The 20,866-nt window shown below is 42.4% G+C and overlaps 2 protein-coding genes across 5 annotated transcripts in view; both read left to right on the forward strand.

The window, feature by feature from the left end:
* LOC119006212 (sodium- and chloride-dependent transporter XTRP3-like) overlaps positions 1-7,511 on the forward strand; it is a 32,332-nt gene extending 24,821 nt beyond the window's left edge. For both annotated transcript variants that reach the window (XM_037074692.1, XM_037074694.1), the window contains exons 10-11: positions 259-424; positions 4,314-7,511. In XM_037074692.1, the coding sequence (XP_036930587.1) occupies positions 259-424; positions 4,314-4,484 (337 nt within the window). In that variant the 3' untranslated portion in view covers positions 4,485-7,511. The remainder of the gene's footprint in view (positions 1-258; positions 425-4,313) is intronic.
* A 4,027-nt stretch (positions 7,512-11,538) lies between these two features.
* rbm42 (RNA binding motif protein 42) lies at positions 11,539-20,348 on the forward strand. 3 transcript variants are annotated; one of them, XM_037074800.1, is made up of 12 exons: positions 11,539-11,751; positions 12,278-12,334; positions 12,728-12,863; positions 13,071-13,140; positions 13,998-14,060; positions 14,916-15,070; positions 16,607-16,777; positions 16,948-17,082; positions 18,794-18,911; positions 19,376-19,473; positions 19,831-19,927; positions 20,112-20,348. In XM_037074800.1, exons 2-12 carry the CDS (start codon positions 12,279-12,281, stop codon positions 20,222-20,224), a joined length of 1,212 nt encoding a protein of 403 aa, XP_036930695.1. In that variant the 5' UTR covers positions 11,539-11,751; position 12,278; the 3' UTR covers positions 20,225-20,348. The 3 variants fall into 3 exon arrangements, with proteins under 3 accessions (XP_036930695.1, XP_036930692.1, XP_036930693.1); XM_037074797.1 differs by having other exon boundaries at positions 11,540-11,779; XM_037074798.1 differs by lacking the exon at positions 11,539-11,751 and adding an exon at positions 11,786-11,942.
* The last annotated feature ends 518 nt before the right edge of the window (positions 20,349-20,866 follow it).

The raw sequence follows: 20,866 nt of genomic DNA on the forward strand, positions 1-20,866 counted from the left end.
TAATTGAGGAATTAATTAACGGTTTATTAACTATCAAGTAATTTCCGATTCATTCTCTACTCATTACTTACGCACTATGCATCCCCCCTCAGTAACTGCTCTCATTTCTGTGTACTTTGCTGTAAATATTTGCCCAAACATTTGTGTGCCCTCAGTTGTGGTGACTAGTCCCACATTTGTGAAGCATATATGACGAACAATAATCTCCTAAAGTGTACTAACAAAATCTGATTTTAATACATTTTCTTCTTATTTTAGGTTTGAAAAAGACATAGAGGATATGCTTGGTCATCGTCCCAACTGGTACTGGAAGATAATGTGGACAATTACTAGTCCCCTTCTCCTCATCTTCCTCTTCATAACCTACATTGTCAACTACATCAGGGGAGGGACACCCACTTACCAAGCATGGGACAAAGAGCTGGTAAGCTTGGGCTTTTTTCTTTTCCGTTACTGACTTCTGTAGTCAGCTGCTTTTTAGTAGTCTCGGCTCATTGCAAGACAACAAGCAGCAGTAGTGTGACATTCTTAGAGCTGATCTGGGTGGAGCACAAAAGGCAGCATGTTTTCAAGTCATTTGTTCAAATGGACAGACAACCAGAATGCCTGCACTTAGTGTGGCCACGTATGTACATGCATCCCATTCCTGTTACACAGTATCTCAACACCTTAAGGTATTGTCTTCAGATTTTGTCCAGACGTTCACTCGAGTATGAACTGATTTGACTTTGAAGGTCAAAGGTCACTCTGACCTCTCAGATTATCAGAATATAAGATAAAATAATGAAATGATGGCATTTCATATCCAGAAGGTCAAAGGTCAACTTCAGTGTTACATCATGATGTTTCCGCAGGAAAAAAAAAGCTGGCCATCATTCAGAACCATTGCACCCCAGTTCCCTAGACATCAAAGCAAATGCTTGCAGACACATCACCAAAACTGTGGACAGAAGTTTCCAGCATAGCTTCCTGCAGGGATGCTGAGAGAGCAAGCATCAGATGAGACAGAGAATTGCCAATGCATCCCATGCATGCTGCTGCTGCATCATAGGCCTTAGAAAGCAGGTCATCTGCAGCCTGACATTGGGGGCGCGGACACCTGGCATCCGGCCTCAGAGCCTCATCATGCAAAACAATGAGAGCCGCTATAGCCGGCTTAACTGCTGGCATGTGGGCCAAGCCGAACTTGGCTGCATGCAACTCCCTCAGGTATTCATCTGATGGAGGCACAGTAAAGGTGGCAGGGGCTGGACCACGCCTGAAGAAAGCACTGGTGGGAGCCAGCTGAGCTTGCGGAATATCCAACTGCAGGGAGGCCAGGGCCATACGAATGATGGCATCCATGGAGTTATCCTCGGACCCAGCACCGGCAGGAGCTCATCCCAGAGGTGTGGGAGGCAGAATCCTGGGGGACCACGTCCACCCCATAGTCAGCAAACTCGGTGGCTGAAGCCGCCACGGAGAGCACATCCTCCTCTGGTTTGAACATGGCGGCAGGGGGAGCAGGAGCACCCACATCCACTACACCAGTCTCAGACTGGATGGCTAGGAAGAGGGACTTCATTCGATTTAGCTCCGCAGTCAACTGGTCCACCGTGGAGGCCAGTTTAGACTCCTTGACCCTCTTCCTGGAGAAGGCGCCCGCAGCCTCAGCAGCCTGACGTTTAGATCAGCTAGGCTGTGCTGGAGGCAATCGCTGGGCTGGGGTCAACTGGTCCAGCTCCGGAACATGGACCAGCAGGTGTTCAACCTCAGCCAGTCTGGCAACTCGCACCGCCCGGGGCATGAATCTACAGTTCATGCATGGATCCTCCGAAAGCCCCTCCCTCAGGTGTTCAAGGCCAAGGCACAGAGAAGACATATCAAGACAATCTTCGGGCTGCAAAGAAGCCAGACAGGCCAAGCAAGAGTGGTCACCAAGCATGGTGACAACTGGCTCAAATACAAACAAACTGGGAAAGGCAACAGATGCTGGGAGAGGGAGCGAACGCACTGCCTTCACCAACAGGTGTCACACAACAAACACAGTTAGCCTTAGTGGCTAACATGTCTGCTAACTGCAAGGGCAAAAGCATCCACCTATGCTGGGAGTGGGAGTGAGAGCACTGCCTTCACCAGCAAGGGTCAGCTTGCTGCGCAAAAAACAAACCAAACAGGCACAACCGCAGGTTCCGCAAAATACAAACTAAAGTAGGCTGAGTGAAAACAGTGATAAAAACTGCCAAAAACAAAGCAAGCACAGCCCAGGAAGCAGCTGTTACATAAAGTAGTAATATGCACCTATGATGGGAGCGGGATCGCACACACTGCCTTCACCAACACGGAAACTACGACGAAAGGCGGGTACAAGTTGGAGAAATTCCTCACAGATATAACAGATGTCAGGAGAGGGAGCGAGTACACTGGCTTCACCAACATATAAAACTACAATGGAAAACGGATACAACCAACGGTGTACCGATTACACAGACAATAGATCAAGCAGACAACTCTAGCCGCTAATGCCGGCAAATAATAGCACAAATGTCGGGAGAGGGAGCGAGTACACTGGCTTCACCAACACATAAAACTGCAACTGAAAACGGGTACAACCAACGGTGTACCGGTTACACAGACGCTAGGTCAAGCAGGAAATGCTAACCGCTAGTGCCCGTAACTAATAGCACAAATGTCGGGAGAGGGAGTGAGTACAACACCTTCACCAACCTTATTTATCAAAAGAAAGAAATACTCAAAGGAAACGTATCACTGTGTCTGGTACTCAGCCAGTTGTAGAGACGAACCGATGGTGATCCGACTGGATGTCCACGGCAAACCACAACAAACCTCCCATCTCAGCTCATCGCAGCCCTTGGAGGGCTCGCAGCTTGTAGTTTCAACAATGTTGTCACTAGGCTACCAGCGACAAAGCAGCAGTGAAGTATGCGTTTAGTTCAGCTAGAGCTCACTGACAAGCGTCTACCTGCAAAGCTAGAAGATAAAAAAGAACAGATCCTCTGATGTCACCGTAAGATAGAGTCTAGCTGGTATCATCGGGGGCCACAGGTGACTTTGTTGGCATAAACACTGAAGCACCGCCTCTGGTGTTCAGTAAGGATAAAATAAAACTGCTTTTTGTTTTTCTCAGTTACCTCATAAACGTACTGCAGTGGTCCACGATAACCTCATATTGAGCTGCAGGTGATTGTCATATTGCACCATGTGGTGAAGCTCTTTTTCAGTCCTCTGGAAAAACAGTCAAAGTCCCCTATCTCTGGCTGCTGAAGTTGTTCTACCTTTACAGCTAAAGTGAACACTACAGCCCTTTGTCTCTGTTTTACTCTGCTCACGAATCCCCAGTTTAAAAAATGTTAACATCTGTCTATATGAGGCCCAGAATGACCCCATGCACACCCCGGCAGAAAGGCGCCCAGACAGAAACAAATGTCACTACACTGCTGTGTAATGACGTGTTTATTCAAAAACATTTAAGACATTAAACAAGTTGTTGTGGAACATTCTGTCATTAATCAGCAGTGTTGGGCAAGTTACTTTCAAAATCCATATTTTACATAACATATTAGTTAGTTACCTAGTTACCTTCATCAAATTAATATATTACATTACAATATTACTTTCTGCTTAGAGTAATACATTACTTATTACACTATTTTTTGATTGGTTTTTTAAAAAAAGTTCAAATAACCTCTATAGAACAGTCAAACAGCCTAGATCTTTTGAAATAAAAGAATGGTCTTGGACACAGTGATGAGCAGGCAGACAAAGGATCACTGTCAGGCCTTTGCAAAATTAGGGCTCAAATGCAGTCAGAGAACGGGTTCGACAGGCTTTTATTCTGAATTTCACTTGTATCTTATTCAGAATGAGTGAAAAACCAAGGCTATGAAACTCTTGCCTCGTCTGTACAGACAGAGGAATGAACAAGAGAAACAAAAAGAAACACAGAACTGAAACAGAAAATCACTCCCCAAGGAGGAAAAAACAAGCAGCAAAATTCTACACTGATCTGAAAACGGAATAAACTATGGAAGGAGGGGACAACAGTTACTTACCAAAAATCCTCCTTCAAAACCAGTCACGATTTCCATCCAAAAACGCTGATGTTAAATCCTAACCCTACACATAACCTGGAGGCTGTCCGCCACAACCACAGTCTGAGCTGCAGCCACTGAGCAGCTCCACTAGAGTAGACAGGCCCTTGCTCAGTGATGGCACGAGAGTTGCACCTAGATGAATGACTGTTTGATATTCTGCTAAAATGCCTGACTAATAAGAGTGGAGACAGGTGTTAACTGAACTTGTTGTCTCTTCAGGGTAAGACAGTGGTGACGGAGTATCCTCTCTTTGGTCAAATCTTCATCGGGCTGCTACTGGTGTCATCAGTCAGCTGTGTGCCCCTCACAGCTCTGTATGTCTACTGCCAGAAGAGGAAACGTGGAAACCATCTGAAGAGGCAGCGTACTGTCAGCACTGTGTCTACTTAGTGACCAGACGCTGATGAGGACTAACCTCCCACCATCACCGGCCTTCCAAGACACCCCCAATCTCTGTCCTCTAGTTGCAACACTACTTCACTTATCATTGACTACATGAGGGACAGTGGCACATGATCACTAGTCTTCTTTTGCTTCACTTCCACGTAATTTCCAGTTAATGGAAGGATTTTTGAGTTGTTACTCTTGTAAAAGAAGCTGAGTGAGCAATTCCCCGTTGCAGCAAGAATTACAAAAGATTGAATTATACCTTTCTACTATTGGTACTACTATTACTACTATTACTACTTCAACTATAACAGAATATATTATTATATAATCTCTTTCAGTATTAAAGTCCACATAAAGTCTGGAGAATTCCTCACTCTGTCTCAGAGAGCAGCTCCATGGTTAACTGTGGAACATTATGAGTAAATACTTTGTTAAACTGCCAAACAAATGTAATTGTGATTCTGTATTTTGTATGATGTTAGTTTACTTAATGGTCATAATATGATGAATATATGTAGATATGTATGAGATACAGTGAGTATGTTAGTATTTCTCTCATATCTTATACACTGAGAACATCTCTGAAGTTATGTTTGATATTCTCTTATCATGGCTCTAGCTAGTTCTAGGTAAAGTTCAAATGATTTTCACAATACACAATGGGATTATCATCAAGTAACACTTGTTCATCCCTGGTTTCAGAAATGTTAAGGGGACAAGGTAATTCATTTGTCATCACACAATACAGGGTTTCATAATGAAATTAAAGTGCACAGTCCCCTCATAAAATGAACAGCTTGATTAAGGCAGAGACGGGTCTCTGTAAAAGTCAGCAGTCTCTGATTTCCCATTTCCTTTATTGAGGCATTGTCATTTGCAAGCCGTTCGGTGGCTATGGGCACAGATGGGTCAGTGATGTCAGAGGGAGTAGATGCACTGTAGGCCTGCTCGTGAATTTTGCCAGTCCATTTGCTAAACTCTAGTTCAGCTGATTAAGTGAGGGCAGTCTGAGAAGAATGATTTGTGTCAGCCAGACCTCTGCCCAAAGCTCCACCCCCAAGATCTCCGCACCAATTGTTGATTACTATTGTTCTGCACTGATGGAAACCACACCACCACCTTTCCTAGGATATAATGTTTACCCAAAGACCACCTTTTAGTTTTGAAAATATTGTGATCAGTGTCACTTGACCTGAACTGAGCTCATCCCATGAAAAGTGATGTCATGGCTTTGATTCTGATTCTGAAGTTTTTTATTTTATTTTACGGTTAGTCGATGTGATTTCAAAGTTGTTTCTTTTCCTCTAAAGAATACTGTCTATATGTGTAAATGTTGACTATGGTGAGATTGGATATGGTCTCTATAAGGTTTTTAATTTTATGTGAGAACTAAGCTCATCCAGTGAAGACTTGAGTGTGCTAACATTTAAATGAAGGATTGTTTTTTATTTTAGGGTAATTAAATCTGTCCCGTACTGGCTCAAACCATAGAGTAGCAGCAAATATGGAAAATGAATGCTGCTACTCAACCTCCCAGTTTCACTGCCTCCAATTGTTCTTTATGAATTAAAATAGAATGTCACTTTATATTCTCCATGGAAAAAAAAATCTGCGTTTAACCAATCTAAACCCCCCCATACACAGACATACAGCTCTAAAATGGAGTGGCCTGAGAGCACAATGGCAGGTTCTGATCTCATTTTGCCAGATTTTTGTGCAATCTGGCCAGGGAATTGAACTGGCAGCCCTCATTCCACTATTGTAACCACTGGGCTGCCACTGCCCAATTGGTCCACCTGGTCCACCCTAAAAGGGTGTTGTAGCAATTATGTATATTCATAGCTAACCCTGAAGTCAGCATGGCTCTAGTTCCCTCTGTGGGATTATTGAATTGGATTTTGGATTATTGCAGAAAATAATCTGTGTGTCAAACACAAGTTTATGACACTAACATGCTCTGTTCATTTAGATAATCTCCACAGATGAACACGACTCAGATGTTTGAAGCTAATTAAGTGTGTAGCAGTAAGAAGCTAATGTTAGGCTACAAACAGACGGCATCGCAGTCACATGACCTAAATGTCACCACCACAGAGTCTTACTACACAATTACATACAGGTTTTCTGTAAGCTGATCAATGTACACATTGTAAAGTCAGAGTTAAAATAGTGTGTAACTAAAGTGGGCCTGTAAAGACGAACTAGTGAGTAGATGAGTCTCCGTGTTCACAGTGAGGACGTTTAATGTCCCCGACAACCTCTGTAGTCTCATTTAGACGCTCGTTAGCAACCGCTAACTGTTTTTAACACACAAAGCTTTCTGATTAAACTGTGGGACATTTAATGATGGATTTTATTTTGGAGAACAAAACGTGTAAATATGTTCAGCCAAATAGGTTCAGTGGAACCACACACCTTATTTCACACATTTAACTGAAAACACATTCAACAAACTCACAGACTTTGAGACAAGGGCACCAGATGCACCATAAAGCCAAAGTCTGGCAAAGTTTGAAGCCACTACCGGCCACTCCATATGCATGTGCCACCACTGCCATGGAGATTTTCTAAAAGTGTCAGGCATTGAAAAATCTGGAAGAAGGAAGTTTTCATTGCTGGTAGCAAAACTTGTAAGTACCAGTAATACACCTACTGTGCTAGTATCAAGTTGAACACTGAACAATTTGCTTTGTAGACCCTGTATGTGAAATGTGTACATAGTGTAGATATGTGTGTGTTGACTGGATGACCTACAGACTGTATTCTCCAGAAATATATGACTTTGCTTCATTGTGCCATTGGTTGAATAGCAGTTTAGTAGCCTCACTAAAACAGACACTGAAGTGCCATTAGGAACTAGTCTGATGTCAAATTAAGTCAAATCAAAATCAAATCAATGTCATTAGCACATAGTATGTAAAGTGTTCTAACCATTATGTAATCATCTCACAGCTTTTTATTCCTATCTTGACCAGCAGAAATTAATGATGATTTTATTTTTTTTATTAAAGAAAAACGTTGTTATAATAATGGACAAGTACTGTGTGTGTGTGTGTGTGTGTGTGTGTGTGTGTGTGTGGACACATTACTTGATTATGTTATGGGGACATAAATCTGTTTACACACACATTGTGGGGACCTGCCCTTCTTTGGGGGCAAAACAAAGGTTCCCATAACCTCAGTCATTACATTTTAGGATTTAAAGAAAAAGTTCATCCAAAAATGAAAATTCCGTCAATAACTACCCACCACCCTTGCTGATTTGAAGTTGTGTGACGTAAGACGCCAATTACCCCATTTTTAAAATCTAAAATCTTCACTGTAGCTGCTAAACCTACAGTATCCTGTGTGAAGTTGGTGCAAAGACATGACCTTGTATTCAGGGTGTATGTAACATTTTTTCTAATCTTTTCAGGATATTGAAGACTTGGATTTTGCAGCTTGGATCAAGCTGCTGTCTTGTGTTTTTGTTTTTCACGTTTTAAAACTCGTCCCCAGCTACCTCAGTTGTTTGGTGGAGGTCTGTCTGACTGTGGATCACATATCTGGACAGCCGTTCATTTGAGTTGAGCTACTTTGTACTTGGAGAGTTTGTCGCCAAGGACCAAACAAAGTGTAGTGTCGAATTCGGTGTATTTTGTACAAACAACACTTTCAATATACATTTTGAGTTATTGGGAGCATCTATGCTGAACAGTGAGAGTGGAGGATGGGGGTGAATGAGTCTCCCCCTTATGTGACAGAGCTACGAGCATGTTGCTGATGAAGGTTCTCAGGTAGTTGCCTAAGATACAGCACCTATATTTACGAGCATGTGGTTACAGTCACTGTTAAGTGTTATTACTGAAGTGGGTCATAAAGTGTTTAGATAGGCTAGATACGGTAAATAATTAAAAGTCCCTGTCTTTGCAACATTTCAGTATCTCCCTCCAGTTTGGGTACAGACATAATTTTCCTATAAATCACAGTGAAAGTCCCCCATTACAAAGTTATTTAAAACGGATCAAAAGGATTCAAACTGCCAACCTTGCGATCACATGCCTCCCATTTATTGTCAAAATGTTTTTGAAAAAAGCGTAATATTTTAAAAAGTACAGTTGGTGTTAAGAAGTTAAATAAAGCACAGGATTCCTAAAAAAGGTGAAGATTTTGATATTTGATTGTTGTCTGTTGACAAAAGCATGCAGGAGTTGAAAGATACCAAAAAAAAAATTGTAATTGGAATAGTGATAATAAAGATTTGAGCAACAGATATATTCACACTGAATAAGATTTCTGAGAACGAAGTGCGATCATATTAACTGGAAAATCAGAATCAGAAGCAGATTTATTACTGACGAAGGATTTTGCACCAATAAGGAATTTGTCTTAGTGAATAAGGTGCATGCACTGAAGACAATAAACAAACAGTGAATATTATATGGACAGTATAAACAATATAAAGGAACAGAGACGTAAGTGTGGGATGATGGATAAATAAAGATGAAAGAGCTGTACAGGAATGACAAAAAAAGAGATAAAAAAATAAAGGATTGATAAAAATTACAAAAATTCGGCATTATTGTAATGCAGAGATTCAAGGGCGGTGATGGGATTGAGTGCAAGAGTGCACAGGTCACTGTCAGTGGGGGTCCCGGGACCTGTTAAGGATCCCAACTGAAGAAGGAAAGAAACTGTTCATGTGGCAGGAGGTTTTGATCCTGATGGACCTCAGCCTCTTGCCAGAGGAGGGTGTCAAAAAATGTATTTCCTGTGAGAATACAGTGTGATTGCTGACAGGGGAGGTGATTCTAACAGACTCGATGAATATGTAGAAATGTCAAATGAATTGCCTGAAATAAATCACAAAACTAAAATGCATTGCAACACACTGCTGTTTAAGGAGGTAAGTGATGAACACGTGTCACGCGAAAACCTTGGAGGTAACTGTATTTCCAAAGCTGAAAGTTCAAATGAGGTTCCTGAAAATGCTCAGTGCTGAAATGAATAAAAGAAGAACAAGCTGATATTTAAAACATTATAAAAGGTGTAATAGAAGCTAGGTGTCCATTAAGAGCATACGATTTGAAGTTTCAGGTCCCATTATTGACCTAAAGTTGTTGAATAAGAGCAAATCAAGGGTGTCAGAGGCTGTAGTAAAGGAGATAAAAGTCTGGCAGCAACTAAAATGTGGAGACCACCTACAAATTCATACAGATGGGTCAAAGGATCATGAGAGTGGGAAAGTGGCAGTTGGTATTAGCATACCTGAAGTCAGTTATAAAAAAGGATACAGAGTTTCAGATAATGTCAGTCTTCACAGCAGAAATGGTGGCACATCTGTGGTTATTAGGATGGGTTGAGGACAATAAACAGGGAAATTAAATCATATGCAGTGATTCAGCAGTAACTTTAACTGCAATAAAAGAAACTAAATCCAAGTCCAGACCTGATGTAGTTGTAGACATTTTACAGTCTTTGTTCAGAATTCACAAGGTAGGGTATGAGGTGGGGTTTCTTTGGGTTCCAGCACATATGGGTGTGAAAGGGAATGAGGAGGCAGATGAGATGTCAAAGAAGAGGAAAGAGTGCAAAAACATTTGGGAGACGGAAAGGAAGGGAAGGGCATACTTTTCAGTGCAGGAAAGTGTTACAGGCCTCAAGACAAGTGACCTGTTTGCAGAAGATACACCTGTTTTCACAGGAAAGGAAGAGACAGGAGTCATCAGTCGCGCTCCACACAGTGGACTGTTAGCTGTCTGAGGAATGTCAACCTGACGCTGCGCATCACAACAAGCGCTCACTAGAGGAGATACTCCCCCTTGTGGTGGAGTGAGAGATGTACACTCTGTTGCAATCAATAGAAAACACCATGAATCTGTCTAGTTTTTCCATACAAAACACATAAAATACAATCATACAATCAATTTGTGGCCATGTGTCACATAAGTAAAGACAAGTGCACTTTTAGGTGTAGTAGAAAAGACTGTAGTAATCTCAAGATTGGGGCTGGGACACTGTGGGCTGAGGAGTGGGCTGGCTCTGATCGGTAAGCATCCTGATGGCAAATGTGAATGTGGAGATAGTGAGACTGTAAAACATGTACGATTCCAGGGCAAAATATATTCCAGTCAAAGAAGGACTCTTTTAAGGAAACTTGGAGCAGATGGGGAAACTGTTTTTAAAATGTGAATGCTTCTAAATCTGGAGTCTTGGGTTAAAACAAAATTGGTGGACTATCTTCACAAAACAGGACTGTACAAAAGGATTTGATATAGGTCTTAATAACAAACAGTGGGGGCAGCCATAGCTGTGTCTAGTCTGCCTAACTAAAGAAGAAGAAGAAGAAGCACAGTAGAACAAGATAGAGTGTCCGTACATCAGATCACATGTCAGTTTTCTCTGTAGAGGTGCTGGCAATTTTATGGGCACTCAATTGGGTTGAGGAAAACAAGCCCCCCAAAAGTAATATCTGTTTTAACTCAGCTGCTGCTTTGGTGGCTCTAAAGGAGGGGACATCAAGAGCCCATGCTGATGTGATCTGGAACATTTTATCTTGCTTATTTAGAACTGAAAGATTGGGATACTGTGTATGTTTTCTGTGGGCACCTGGGCATTCAGGAGTGGAGGGAAACGAAATCTCTGATTCCTTGGCAAAGGTAGCTTTGTCAAAGGAAACTGTAGAGTTGACTGTCCCCCTGGGGAAAAGTGAATGTAATAGCAGATGTAAAGAGAAACTGGAACATCAGTGGCAGGAAGAGTGGCCTGGTCTGTGTGAATGTGGAAACCTAGAAACTGTGCAACATATTATGTTTGTATGCAACGAATATAAAAGGCAGCAGTTGTTCAAAGAACTTTCAGATGTTGGTCTATCAGTTTTCTCTCATAAGTTCATTTTTGGAGCAGAACAGTATATCGATCTCATTGGAAAAGCAGTTGTAAAGTTCCTTCATTCGATTGGTCTGTACGTGAGAATTTAAGATTAACTGTTGAGTCTTGACTGTGGAGGGCAGCATTACGCTCCTTTGCGTACAGCCTGCCGGAATTCTATTAGTAGAAGAAGAAGCAGAAGCAGAAGAAGAAGAAGAAGAAACAGACGAAGAAGAAGAAACAGAAACAGACGAAGAAGAAGAAGAAGAAACAGACGAAGAAGAACATTGCTGCTCGTTAGCTAACTAGCTAGCTAGCTAGCTCTTGTCCATAAACAACGTCTAAACTGCCGGAATCGTACAAGAAGAAGAAGCTCTCGTCCATGTTTCTGAGCAGTAAACCGAGGGATAGAAAAGAAGTCAGTTATCTGATTGTAAAGCAGTAACGTAAGTGTTAACGTCAGCGGTGAACTCGTTCATAGAGTAGCGTTATAGATAGCTGAATTGCTACATTAGCTCGCTTCTGATGTTCTAGCTAATGCTAGCTCAGTTAATTGAGCGTTAGGTTAACCGAGTCAGCATATCGAAGGCGTCGAATTTGTAGGTTAAAGTAAGTGTGCACATTATCGTGATCATGCAGATAATCTCAAATATGATGCAGTAATATCCAACGTAGACACTCCAGTTCAAACTACAATATGTCTTAAATCTGCTTCTCAGTGTGAATCAGTGAGAGAAGTTGAGCCCTGTGCTTTAACGTTACGCCTTCTTAGACTAAAGGACAACGTGGGGCCTGTGCAATGAAGTTATTTATGTCATGTGTCTCTAGTATGACACATGACATGAAATAACTTACCATTGTTGACAATGTGACACATTGTTCTGTGATGAAGCTATATTGACAAATCGTTTGGCTGGTCTCTGATCTGTGTTTATGACTTGTAGCATGGCGCTGAAGTCAGGAGAGGATCGTCTGAAGGAGATGGAGGCAGAGATGGCTCTGTGAGTACAACACTTACTGATGTCGTCTACTGGCTTTATTGTGGGAAGTGAGGGAGTGATGTTTGGGAGTACCAGCACACTCTGTCAGCCATGGTGTCTGGATAAACTCAGACTGCAGCAGGACAGCTCGGCCACTGATCGGCTGTGCATCGTGTGTGTGCAACAGATGGGCTGCCCTGCTGCAGGTGGGCTGCTTCAGCTCCACTGCATCGTGTGCATGAATCTCAGGCAACATGGAATCATCCACTTCCGTTCCTTGTCCAGCCTCTCAGGGAATTGATGTTCAGCTTCTCCTTTTCCACATCATTTTTAATTTGATGATTAGTTATATGTTGTTTAACAGCCTGTTTATTCCAGCTCAGTCAGCCTCACTATCTTCCTCTCTTGCTGTAGTTTTGAGCAGGAGGTTCTTGGTGGTCCAGTACCAGTATCTGGGAGCCCATCAGTTATGGAGGCAGTGCCTGTAGCTCTGCCTGTTCCAGCGGTTCCACTAGTGCGGCCCATCATAGGCACTAACACCTACAGACAGGTATGTACTCTTCTGCCAGTGTCTAGGGACTACTGTATGTGTAGCCCGCATACTGTAGAGGCATGAAAGCGTGTAAAGGCCAAATAAAGTAGTTCTACTGACAGGGGACGTGTTGAAATGACAGAATCATCTTGTTTGTGCACGGCATTTATCCGTCTATCTCACCATCTGTCTTTGTAACATTCTGTGTGTCTGCCTCTGTCTTAGGTCCAGCAGACATTAGAAGCCAGAGCTGCAAGTTTCGTTGGTCCTCCACCATCGGCCTTTGTTGGACCAGGTTAGTGTCTGTCTGTCTGACTGTGTATGTTTTATTATCTGTTTAATAGATGTGGCAGGCTAATTTTTTTAAATAGAGAATTTTAAAAAGACTTCAACGAATAGTAATGTGCATATTGATGCAGCACAGATGAATAGATGGCCTGTTTCCACAGCGTCATATGGCTCGGTATTCAGCTCAACTTGATGTTCTTTTGGTACCAGATACTTCTTTTCATTCTCCAATGCAGCTGGTACCCCTTCAATGTAGGTAGGAATCTTTAGCTGATCATCATAGTGAAGCCAGGAGCAACTGCTGTGACATCATCTCTGATCAGGGCTCTAGAATAAGTTTTTCCACCAGTAGCACTGGTGCTCCTCACTATACATGTAAGGAGCAGCTGCACAACATGTAGGAGCACTTCTTATTGCACTGCGATTTTAAAACTGAACTATGGGCAGGGCACACACATCTACTTTGCATCACTGTATGGTAGTCTGATGTTTCCACATCACAGACTGGATTCTTCAACAAACAGAGCAGCATGGGAAGAATTCACATCAGTAGATCCACCTTATATAGGGGGTCTCTTGCCTATGGTGAATCTCTCTGTATTGTCCTGGTGCTACATTTTCATCATCTGGTTAATTCTGGGTAACCTCTCACCCCCAGCCAGGCACTGTCTCTCTCCCTGCTTCTCTCCTCAGGGAGAGGGGGTCAGTGTGGGCCTTGTGGGTAAAATAACCAAAGTTAACAGTGCTCCACAGGTACTTCTGAAAATGTTATGGCGTCTCACAGCCTAGACTCCAATTTGCTGTCATGCTGTGCCCTTTTACGTGTTTGATTAACACTCACTGTGTCTTGTGTGTCTTTCTCAGTCCCTCCAGTACGTCCTCCCATGATGAGACCAACCTTTGTCCCCCATATCCTGCAGAGACCTGGTAAGATTACTTTTGATATTCGGTTTGGAATGTAATAAGCATCTTGGGTAACGCTATACTGGAAAAGTGAAGCATAGACCAGTGTATAGTACATCTATTGCCAGAGATGTACTATAATAAATAAAGTATCTGATTGATAGTATTTGTAACTGTGTTGTCATCAGCGTATAAGCATGTGAAACTGAGACTAACAGTGTTTTTGTTACCTTAGATGAGCACTTTATATTTACAGAGGGAGTGGGTCCACCATGTTGTACAGTCATGTTTCTACCAGAGCCCAAAACACACCAACACTTGCTCTGAAGAAGGCTTTTCACTTTTTGAGCATCCACTGCAGGTTTCCCTCCACACTTTGAAGGGGAGGAGTGTTCAGATAGATGCATTTTGCAACTTCACCAGTAGATCCCTCTTAATTATACGCAGCAGACCATTACAATTTATAATTATCACATGTAGCCAGATGAAAGGTTGGATTGGATAACCAAATCTAAATCCATATTTCAGGCTTTTAACCAAATGTTTTAGATCAAATCAGAATTCAGTCCAGTCCATCCAATATAATGTGAGATCAATTTGAAGATCTGACCCTGGTATGGTATTGTTATTGATACATTTATAGCATATTGTATTAATGTCCAAATACTAAAAATATATTAAAATAAAATATTTTGTTCATGTGCAAAATATTGAGACGATTTTAAGATTACTGATGGGCAATAATAAATGTTTTGTTTGTGCCATGCTTGAATTTAGACGATTAAATGACCTGCTCATATCTGTTATGCTCGAGTCGCCGCATTTCCTTCACAGAACAGTGTTTGTGTGTATTTCAATATCCTAATGCTGTGCTGATAGTTGGTCAGAGGATGCAGATGATGCGTGGTCCTCCCATAGCGCCTCCTCTGCCCCGGCCTCCTCCACCGCCTCCCATGATGCTCCCTCCTACCATGCAGGGCCAGACACCTCAGGGTGCTCCTCAGCCCATCCAGCACATGGCTGCTGCTCCTCAGGTGAGAGCTCAAAGATTCGGACACTGTTGGGCAGGACACTCACTCAGGGGTGGTGAGCCGCCAGACCTGAGAGATTTTTCACCACATCGGTCTGTGTGCAAGATATGGCTTTCGGTGTTGAACGTGTTGATATTTACTGATGTTGTCAGCTGTTACAGTTCATGTAAACAGTATAGTAAAACAAATTTCCATAACTTAAATTTAACTTCTCACAACAGTGTCAACAACAGTGTTTCTGATTTGACTGCAGCAAAGCCACTAAGTTACTCCTTAAGTTAGACAGTAAAATATATGTAATATCACGGAGCACTGTCACAAGGTGCGTAACTACATGAAACAGCAAAACCATAAAAACTGCAAAATGGAGGAAAAAGTAAAATAAATGAAAGCATCAAGATAACAACACAAGATATGAGCAGGTGAAACAAAGCACATTTGAATGAACAAGTCTTCATGTGCTTTTTAAAGGCAACAACACATTAGAGGTGGGGATCTTCGCTGGCCTCATGACTTCATTACGATTCAGCTGTCCATGATTCAAATGCAAAACAATTCTCGACTACAGCAGTCTACAAAATAAAAGCTGCAAGCTGTTTTTACAAAACCAAACATGTATCCATCTGCAGGGCCTTACACCTTTGTTGTGATCTACAGTAATATTGGTTTCACGTAGCGGCTTCAAGATAAGGCATCTATTGACTTTGCCGCACACCTCTTGGATGGCAAAGTTGGGCTGAGGCGGACAGTCGACAATCAACATTAGCTGCAGACTGATTCTCTCTCAGATTATGTTCTGTCTCGGTGCAGAATCTTCCACATCCGCATCGCAATGCATCTAATAAATTAATTAATTGTAGAGGTGTGGAAATTTCTTACAACAGAGACTGCATAGCATAGGTCAATGGGAAGAGCATTTTAAAGTGTTGGAGCCACCAGTTCCAAAGCAGAGCCACCGCTTGTTTTCAGACAAGAGCGGGGCACAACCAGTACCCCTGGTCAGAGGACCTGTGTGACGCTTTAGGGAGATTAGGATTGAGCAGCACAGAAATACAGGTAGGTGTATGGCTCTGTATTTGAACACAAGAACTTTGAAATGAATCCTGAAATGAACAGGAAGCATCTGGAACATTCTTTGTCTCAAATGTAGCTTAAGCCTGGTGTCACGGACCAAGCAGTAAGGAACAGAACACACACAGGAACAATTTCAAAGAAAAGGTGGGTTTTTATTTTACCCCCAAAAAACAGTAAAATCAAACTTACAACTCAGCTCAAGATGTGGGCCCCTAAAAGAGGTCAACTTAATATAACTACAAATAAACTGGCAAACAATAAGGTGCAAGTGAATCAACACACCTCCCTAAATGAGACACAGAGGGAACTTAAATACTGGCTCAGGCAAACCAAATAAACCACCGAGGGATGAACAAAATGGGCAACACACTAAACTAATACAGAACACAAATAACTAAGTTAGCTTGGGAGCAATCTTGTGGCATACATTCTGAATCTCTGCATCTGTTGGTGTGGCTCTCTCAGGTCCCTGATATGGTCTCCATGGTGTCAGCCCCACCCACAAGACAAGGAGCCCCGCCCACAATCAAAGCAACACCGTCAATCATCCAGGCAGCACCGACCCTGTACTCTGCTCCTCCTGCCCCTGTTGGACACAAAAGAAATGATGTCAGAGCTCAGAGACAAGCAAGAATGGTATCTGCATTTTGATTGATGTTTGACTGATATTTCATAAAGTAAGGTGCTCTGCTTCAAGCATTGTGTTCTGAGAGGTAGATGTGTGTTGCTTGTGTTTCTTGGATCTATATGTCAGAATGCTAGTGACAACGTACGTGTGTGTGTGTGTGTGTGTGTGTGTGTTTCAGGAGGAGCTGGCAGCTCGGGTTGCAGAGCAGCAGGCAGCAGTGATGGCAGCAGGTCTACTAGACAAGAAGGAGAGTGAAGACAGCAGCACTGTCATTGGACCCAGCATGCCTGAGCCTGAACCCCCTCACACCGAGGTACATTGAAAAGCAGCATTATGTTTGTTAACTGTGACCACTGGTGATTTATACATGGGCTAAGTTCACATCTGGTATCAACATCTGTCCTGAGTAATCCATTTACAAGTGTCCAGCTCTCAGTCAGTCAGTTCACAGCTACATCAGCCTGCGTCTGAGCGACCGCCTGTGATCTGGTGTCACTTCATGCGCTATATACAAATACAGTGTTTCCAACAGAATCACACTTTAATTGTGGCAGTGGCTGTCCAGCTGGGTGCCATAGAGCATGCACACTCGAGACTGATGTAATTACACGGTAATTAGTACCCCTCCTCTCTTTCGTTGGTTTTACCGGCGGACTAAAAACCATATCACCATTCACTGTATCGGAGTTTATAATGTCATGCTGTTCACTGACAGGTGCTGAGTGAGTGAGAACGTGAAAATCAAAATGCAGGCCGATGTTGATGTTGTGGTGGAACGCCACAGATAAATGAATGTGTGGGAAGCACTGAAATAACCACGTCCATCACTGGGACACACAGACGCATTGTTTTCTACACAAAGAAAGAAAGAACTTCATGTAGAATATTTCCAAACTAACAGACAACCATTTACACAGTTTATGAATATACATAATACATATTTATTTATTTTTAAGTAGAGTATGTTTATTTATACATATTGACATGTTCAGTCTCAATAAAATGTTGGCTTATATTAAACATATTAAAACGTGACAATATCATGATAGATCATTGCTTGCGGCTGATATGAGGCCATTTTCTCCGTCGGGTCGCATGCATTTTAAGCGCACAGCAGTCATGAAACTCTAAAAAAGATGGCAAACCTTTCCGTCCCTGCTACCTCTGCTCCAAGTAAGCGCGTCTTTTCAACTTCAGGAGACATGGTAAGCGCTCAAGGTGACCATATCTTGGCTGGGCAGTGTAGCTGGAGCCAGCTCTCAGCTCTGGATCATGCTTGTAGAAAAATTTGGTCAGTCTTTGTTTGCACTTCAAGTATTGAGAGAGTACACCTTTGATTATGGTTTGCACTTGAACATTAATACAAAGAAAATCTTAGTGTTATTTATTTTTGTTATTTATAGTTTGTATTTCTTGACTTTCATTTTGTGGAAAAGAATTCAGTTAGAACGTCACACACAGCGTCAGTTGGAAGTCAGAAGCTCACACGTAGTTGATGCAGTTATAAGCTCTGAAGAGACCAAGTAATTCTTAGAAAAGTTATAAAAAATACCAGGAGACAAAAGGTTACCATGTGAAATCCATGATGCATGCACTAATGAGGGAGGGGCAGGCGAGGGGTTGCGCCAGGAGGGACTTGACTAACAGCAGGAACAGAGAAACAATGTGGGTCAGACATACAAGCCCACGCTATGAAAATGGACTTCAGTCTAATGTCTCATTAGCTCATGTGGCTCCAAAGACTTAAGAATGTGTATCCACAAAGCGTTCCTTCTCATTGAGTGGTTTGTGATGTTGCCTCCCGAGGGTTTGGAGTGACGCTCAGTCCCTACGGATTTAAAATCAACCGTGACTTCTTCCCCTGCAGTGCCTTGCTGTGCGCAGGTTTTTTGGGTCCAACACACTGTCAATCAATTAAATATGAGTAAAGGCTGTGTGTGTGTGTGTGTGTGTGTGTGTGTGTGTGTGTGTGTGTGTGTGTGTGTGTGTGTGTCTGTCTGTCTGTCTGTCTGTCTGTCTCTCAGCCTGTGGAAAGTGCTACAGAGGACAAAAAGAAGGCACGGGTGGAGAAGGTGAAGAAGTGTATCCGCACCGCAGCAGGGACCAGCTGGGAGGATGCCAGCCTGTTGGAGTGGGATTCAGGTACTTGAGGACTGTCTCGTCAGTTCAAACAGCCTCACAGCTGCAGGCTTTCCTCTACCTGTAACTGACTGTGGCGCACCGCCACGCCTTAAACATTCAGTGTTTCCCATACATTGATTAATATTTCTGCCTTTCCAGCGCATACCAACATTTCAGTCAGTCTCTTTTGTTTTCATTACTTTTAATGACTTCGGGAATGCTAAGTCAGGGCTGTATTAGTGAAAATAATAACAATATGAAGCTGGAGGAAACACTGAGGTCTGATGGATAAAGATTATGGAACATTTACTATGATATGCTTCTTCAATACTAATCACTGATAATTATTCATCCCCTACAACAGCCTTTCACTTGATCAGTGATTTTAATGGATGTGTATTGCTTACCTGCTGCATGATAATGGTCAAATAGTCTCAGTGTTCTCATCATGTTTGTGTGCTTCCTGTTTAATGTCCTTGTTGCAGATGACTTCCGTATATTCTGTGGTGACCTGGGTAATGAGGTCAATGATGACATACTGGCCAGAGCCTTCAGCAGATACCCATCGTTCCTCAAAGCCAAGGTTGGTAGTTTACTGCTGATTTCTGCAACACTTCAAGGAAGTGACGGGAGTGATGAAACTAAAAAAGAGCAGAGATCTACAGGTGTCTTAGTGCCCTGAGCATGTTACTCACCAGTCCATTGTATTATGAGGACCTCAAGACCGGCCCCAAGGAGGAAACGAGAGAAACAGACCTGATGACAACCTAAGCTCTGACATCTCGTTTGTTTATACAATGAAGGATTCTGAAATATGTCCAGAAGGTGTCTCTTCTCAGCAGACGGATCCCAGATAGCTGTAGCAAAGTTCCAGTTTGATGTTTTTCCTTATTCCAGAGAGAGAGAGAGCATTGTAAACAAGATTTGTTGTTCTCATCAGGTGGTGAGAGACAAACGTACAGGGAAGACTAAAGGCTATGGCTTTGTCAGCTTCAAGGATCCAAATGACTACGTGAGAGCCATGAGGGAGATGAACGGTCAGTCTCTACACATGCACTACACTCTCTCACCTGCCTGTGCTCTCACCATTTAAAGGACTTATGTGTACGCACTAATGTGGGCACTAATGTGAATTTGTTCCATTTTAAACTTGGATGCTCCTTGATATAGACATCGAGTTGGTGACAGTCTTCCTTGCTCTCACTCTTTGTGTTCATTCAGGGAAGTACGTTGGCAGTCGTCCCATCAAACTGAGGAAGAGCATGTGGAAGGACCGCAACATGGAAGTGGTCCGCAAGAAACACAAAGAGAAGAAGAAACTGGGCCTCAGATAGTGTTAATGCACTGTGTGTGTTGTTCTGCCCTGTGGACGGACAGGCTGTAAATTTCATCTGTCCTATCAGTTGTATAAGTGTTGACTATTTTCCTTAAATAAAACCATCATTTCTTTTTACTGAATGTTTACTTTGACACTGTTTATCTTACAGCACTGCTGCTGAGTATGGTCATACTGTGTTGGAACTGAGCCACTGTTGCTTTACCTGCTGTAAGGTCGCTCTTCACTCACCTGTATGTATGTATGTAAGGATGAAAATGGGGAAAGTGCGCTTGGAGGCGCCTCCACTCGCACACACACACACACACACACAAACACACACACGGTGACAGATGGTGGGTCTGCAGCCATGAATTAGTTAAAAAATGACAAATGTCGTCTATGACTGACTGTTACGGTGAGATGAAGAGTATCAGAAACATCTAGTTTGTTGTTGTATATTCACAAAATAATCTGATTTCATGTAAAACTGTTGGCATAAATAAATCCAGTGTTAGAGAAAGTAAATATTTTACGGTCGTCCTCCACCGCAGTCCTTTACGTTAAAGGAGAACTTCGGTAGATTTAAACATGCAGCTTCATTGACTGGTTTCCTTAAATAAAACCATTTCTTTTTACTGAATGTTTACTTTGACACTGT

The sequence above is a fragment of the Acanthopagrus latus genome, chromosome 17 (assembly GCF_904848185.1).
Source record: "Acanthopagrus latus isolate v.2019 chromosome 17, fAcaLat1.1, whole genome shotgun sequence".
Lineage (NCBI taxonomy): Eukaryota > Metazoa > Chordata > Actinopteri > Spariformes > Sparidae > Acanthopagrus > Acanthopagrus latus.

Bases quoted from the DNA above. Each gene is read 5' to 3' on its own strand.
- rbm42 (XM_037074800.1), top strand. From the start codon at position 12,279: ATGGCGCTGAAGTCAGGAGAGGATCGTCTGAAGGAGATGGAGGCAGAG. The intron at 17,083-18,793 runs GTACATTGAAAA...TCTGTCTCTCAG, and splicing joins CTGAACCCCCTCACACCGAG to CCTGTGGAAAGTGCTACAGA. The intron at 19,928-20,111 runs GTCAGTCTCTAC...GTGTTCATTCAG, and splicing joins AGCCATGAGGGAGATGAACG to GGAAGTACGTTGGCAGTCGT.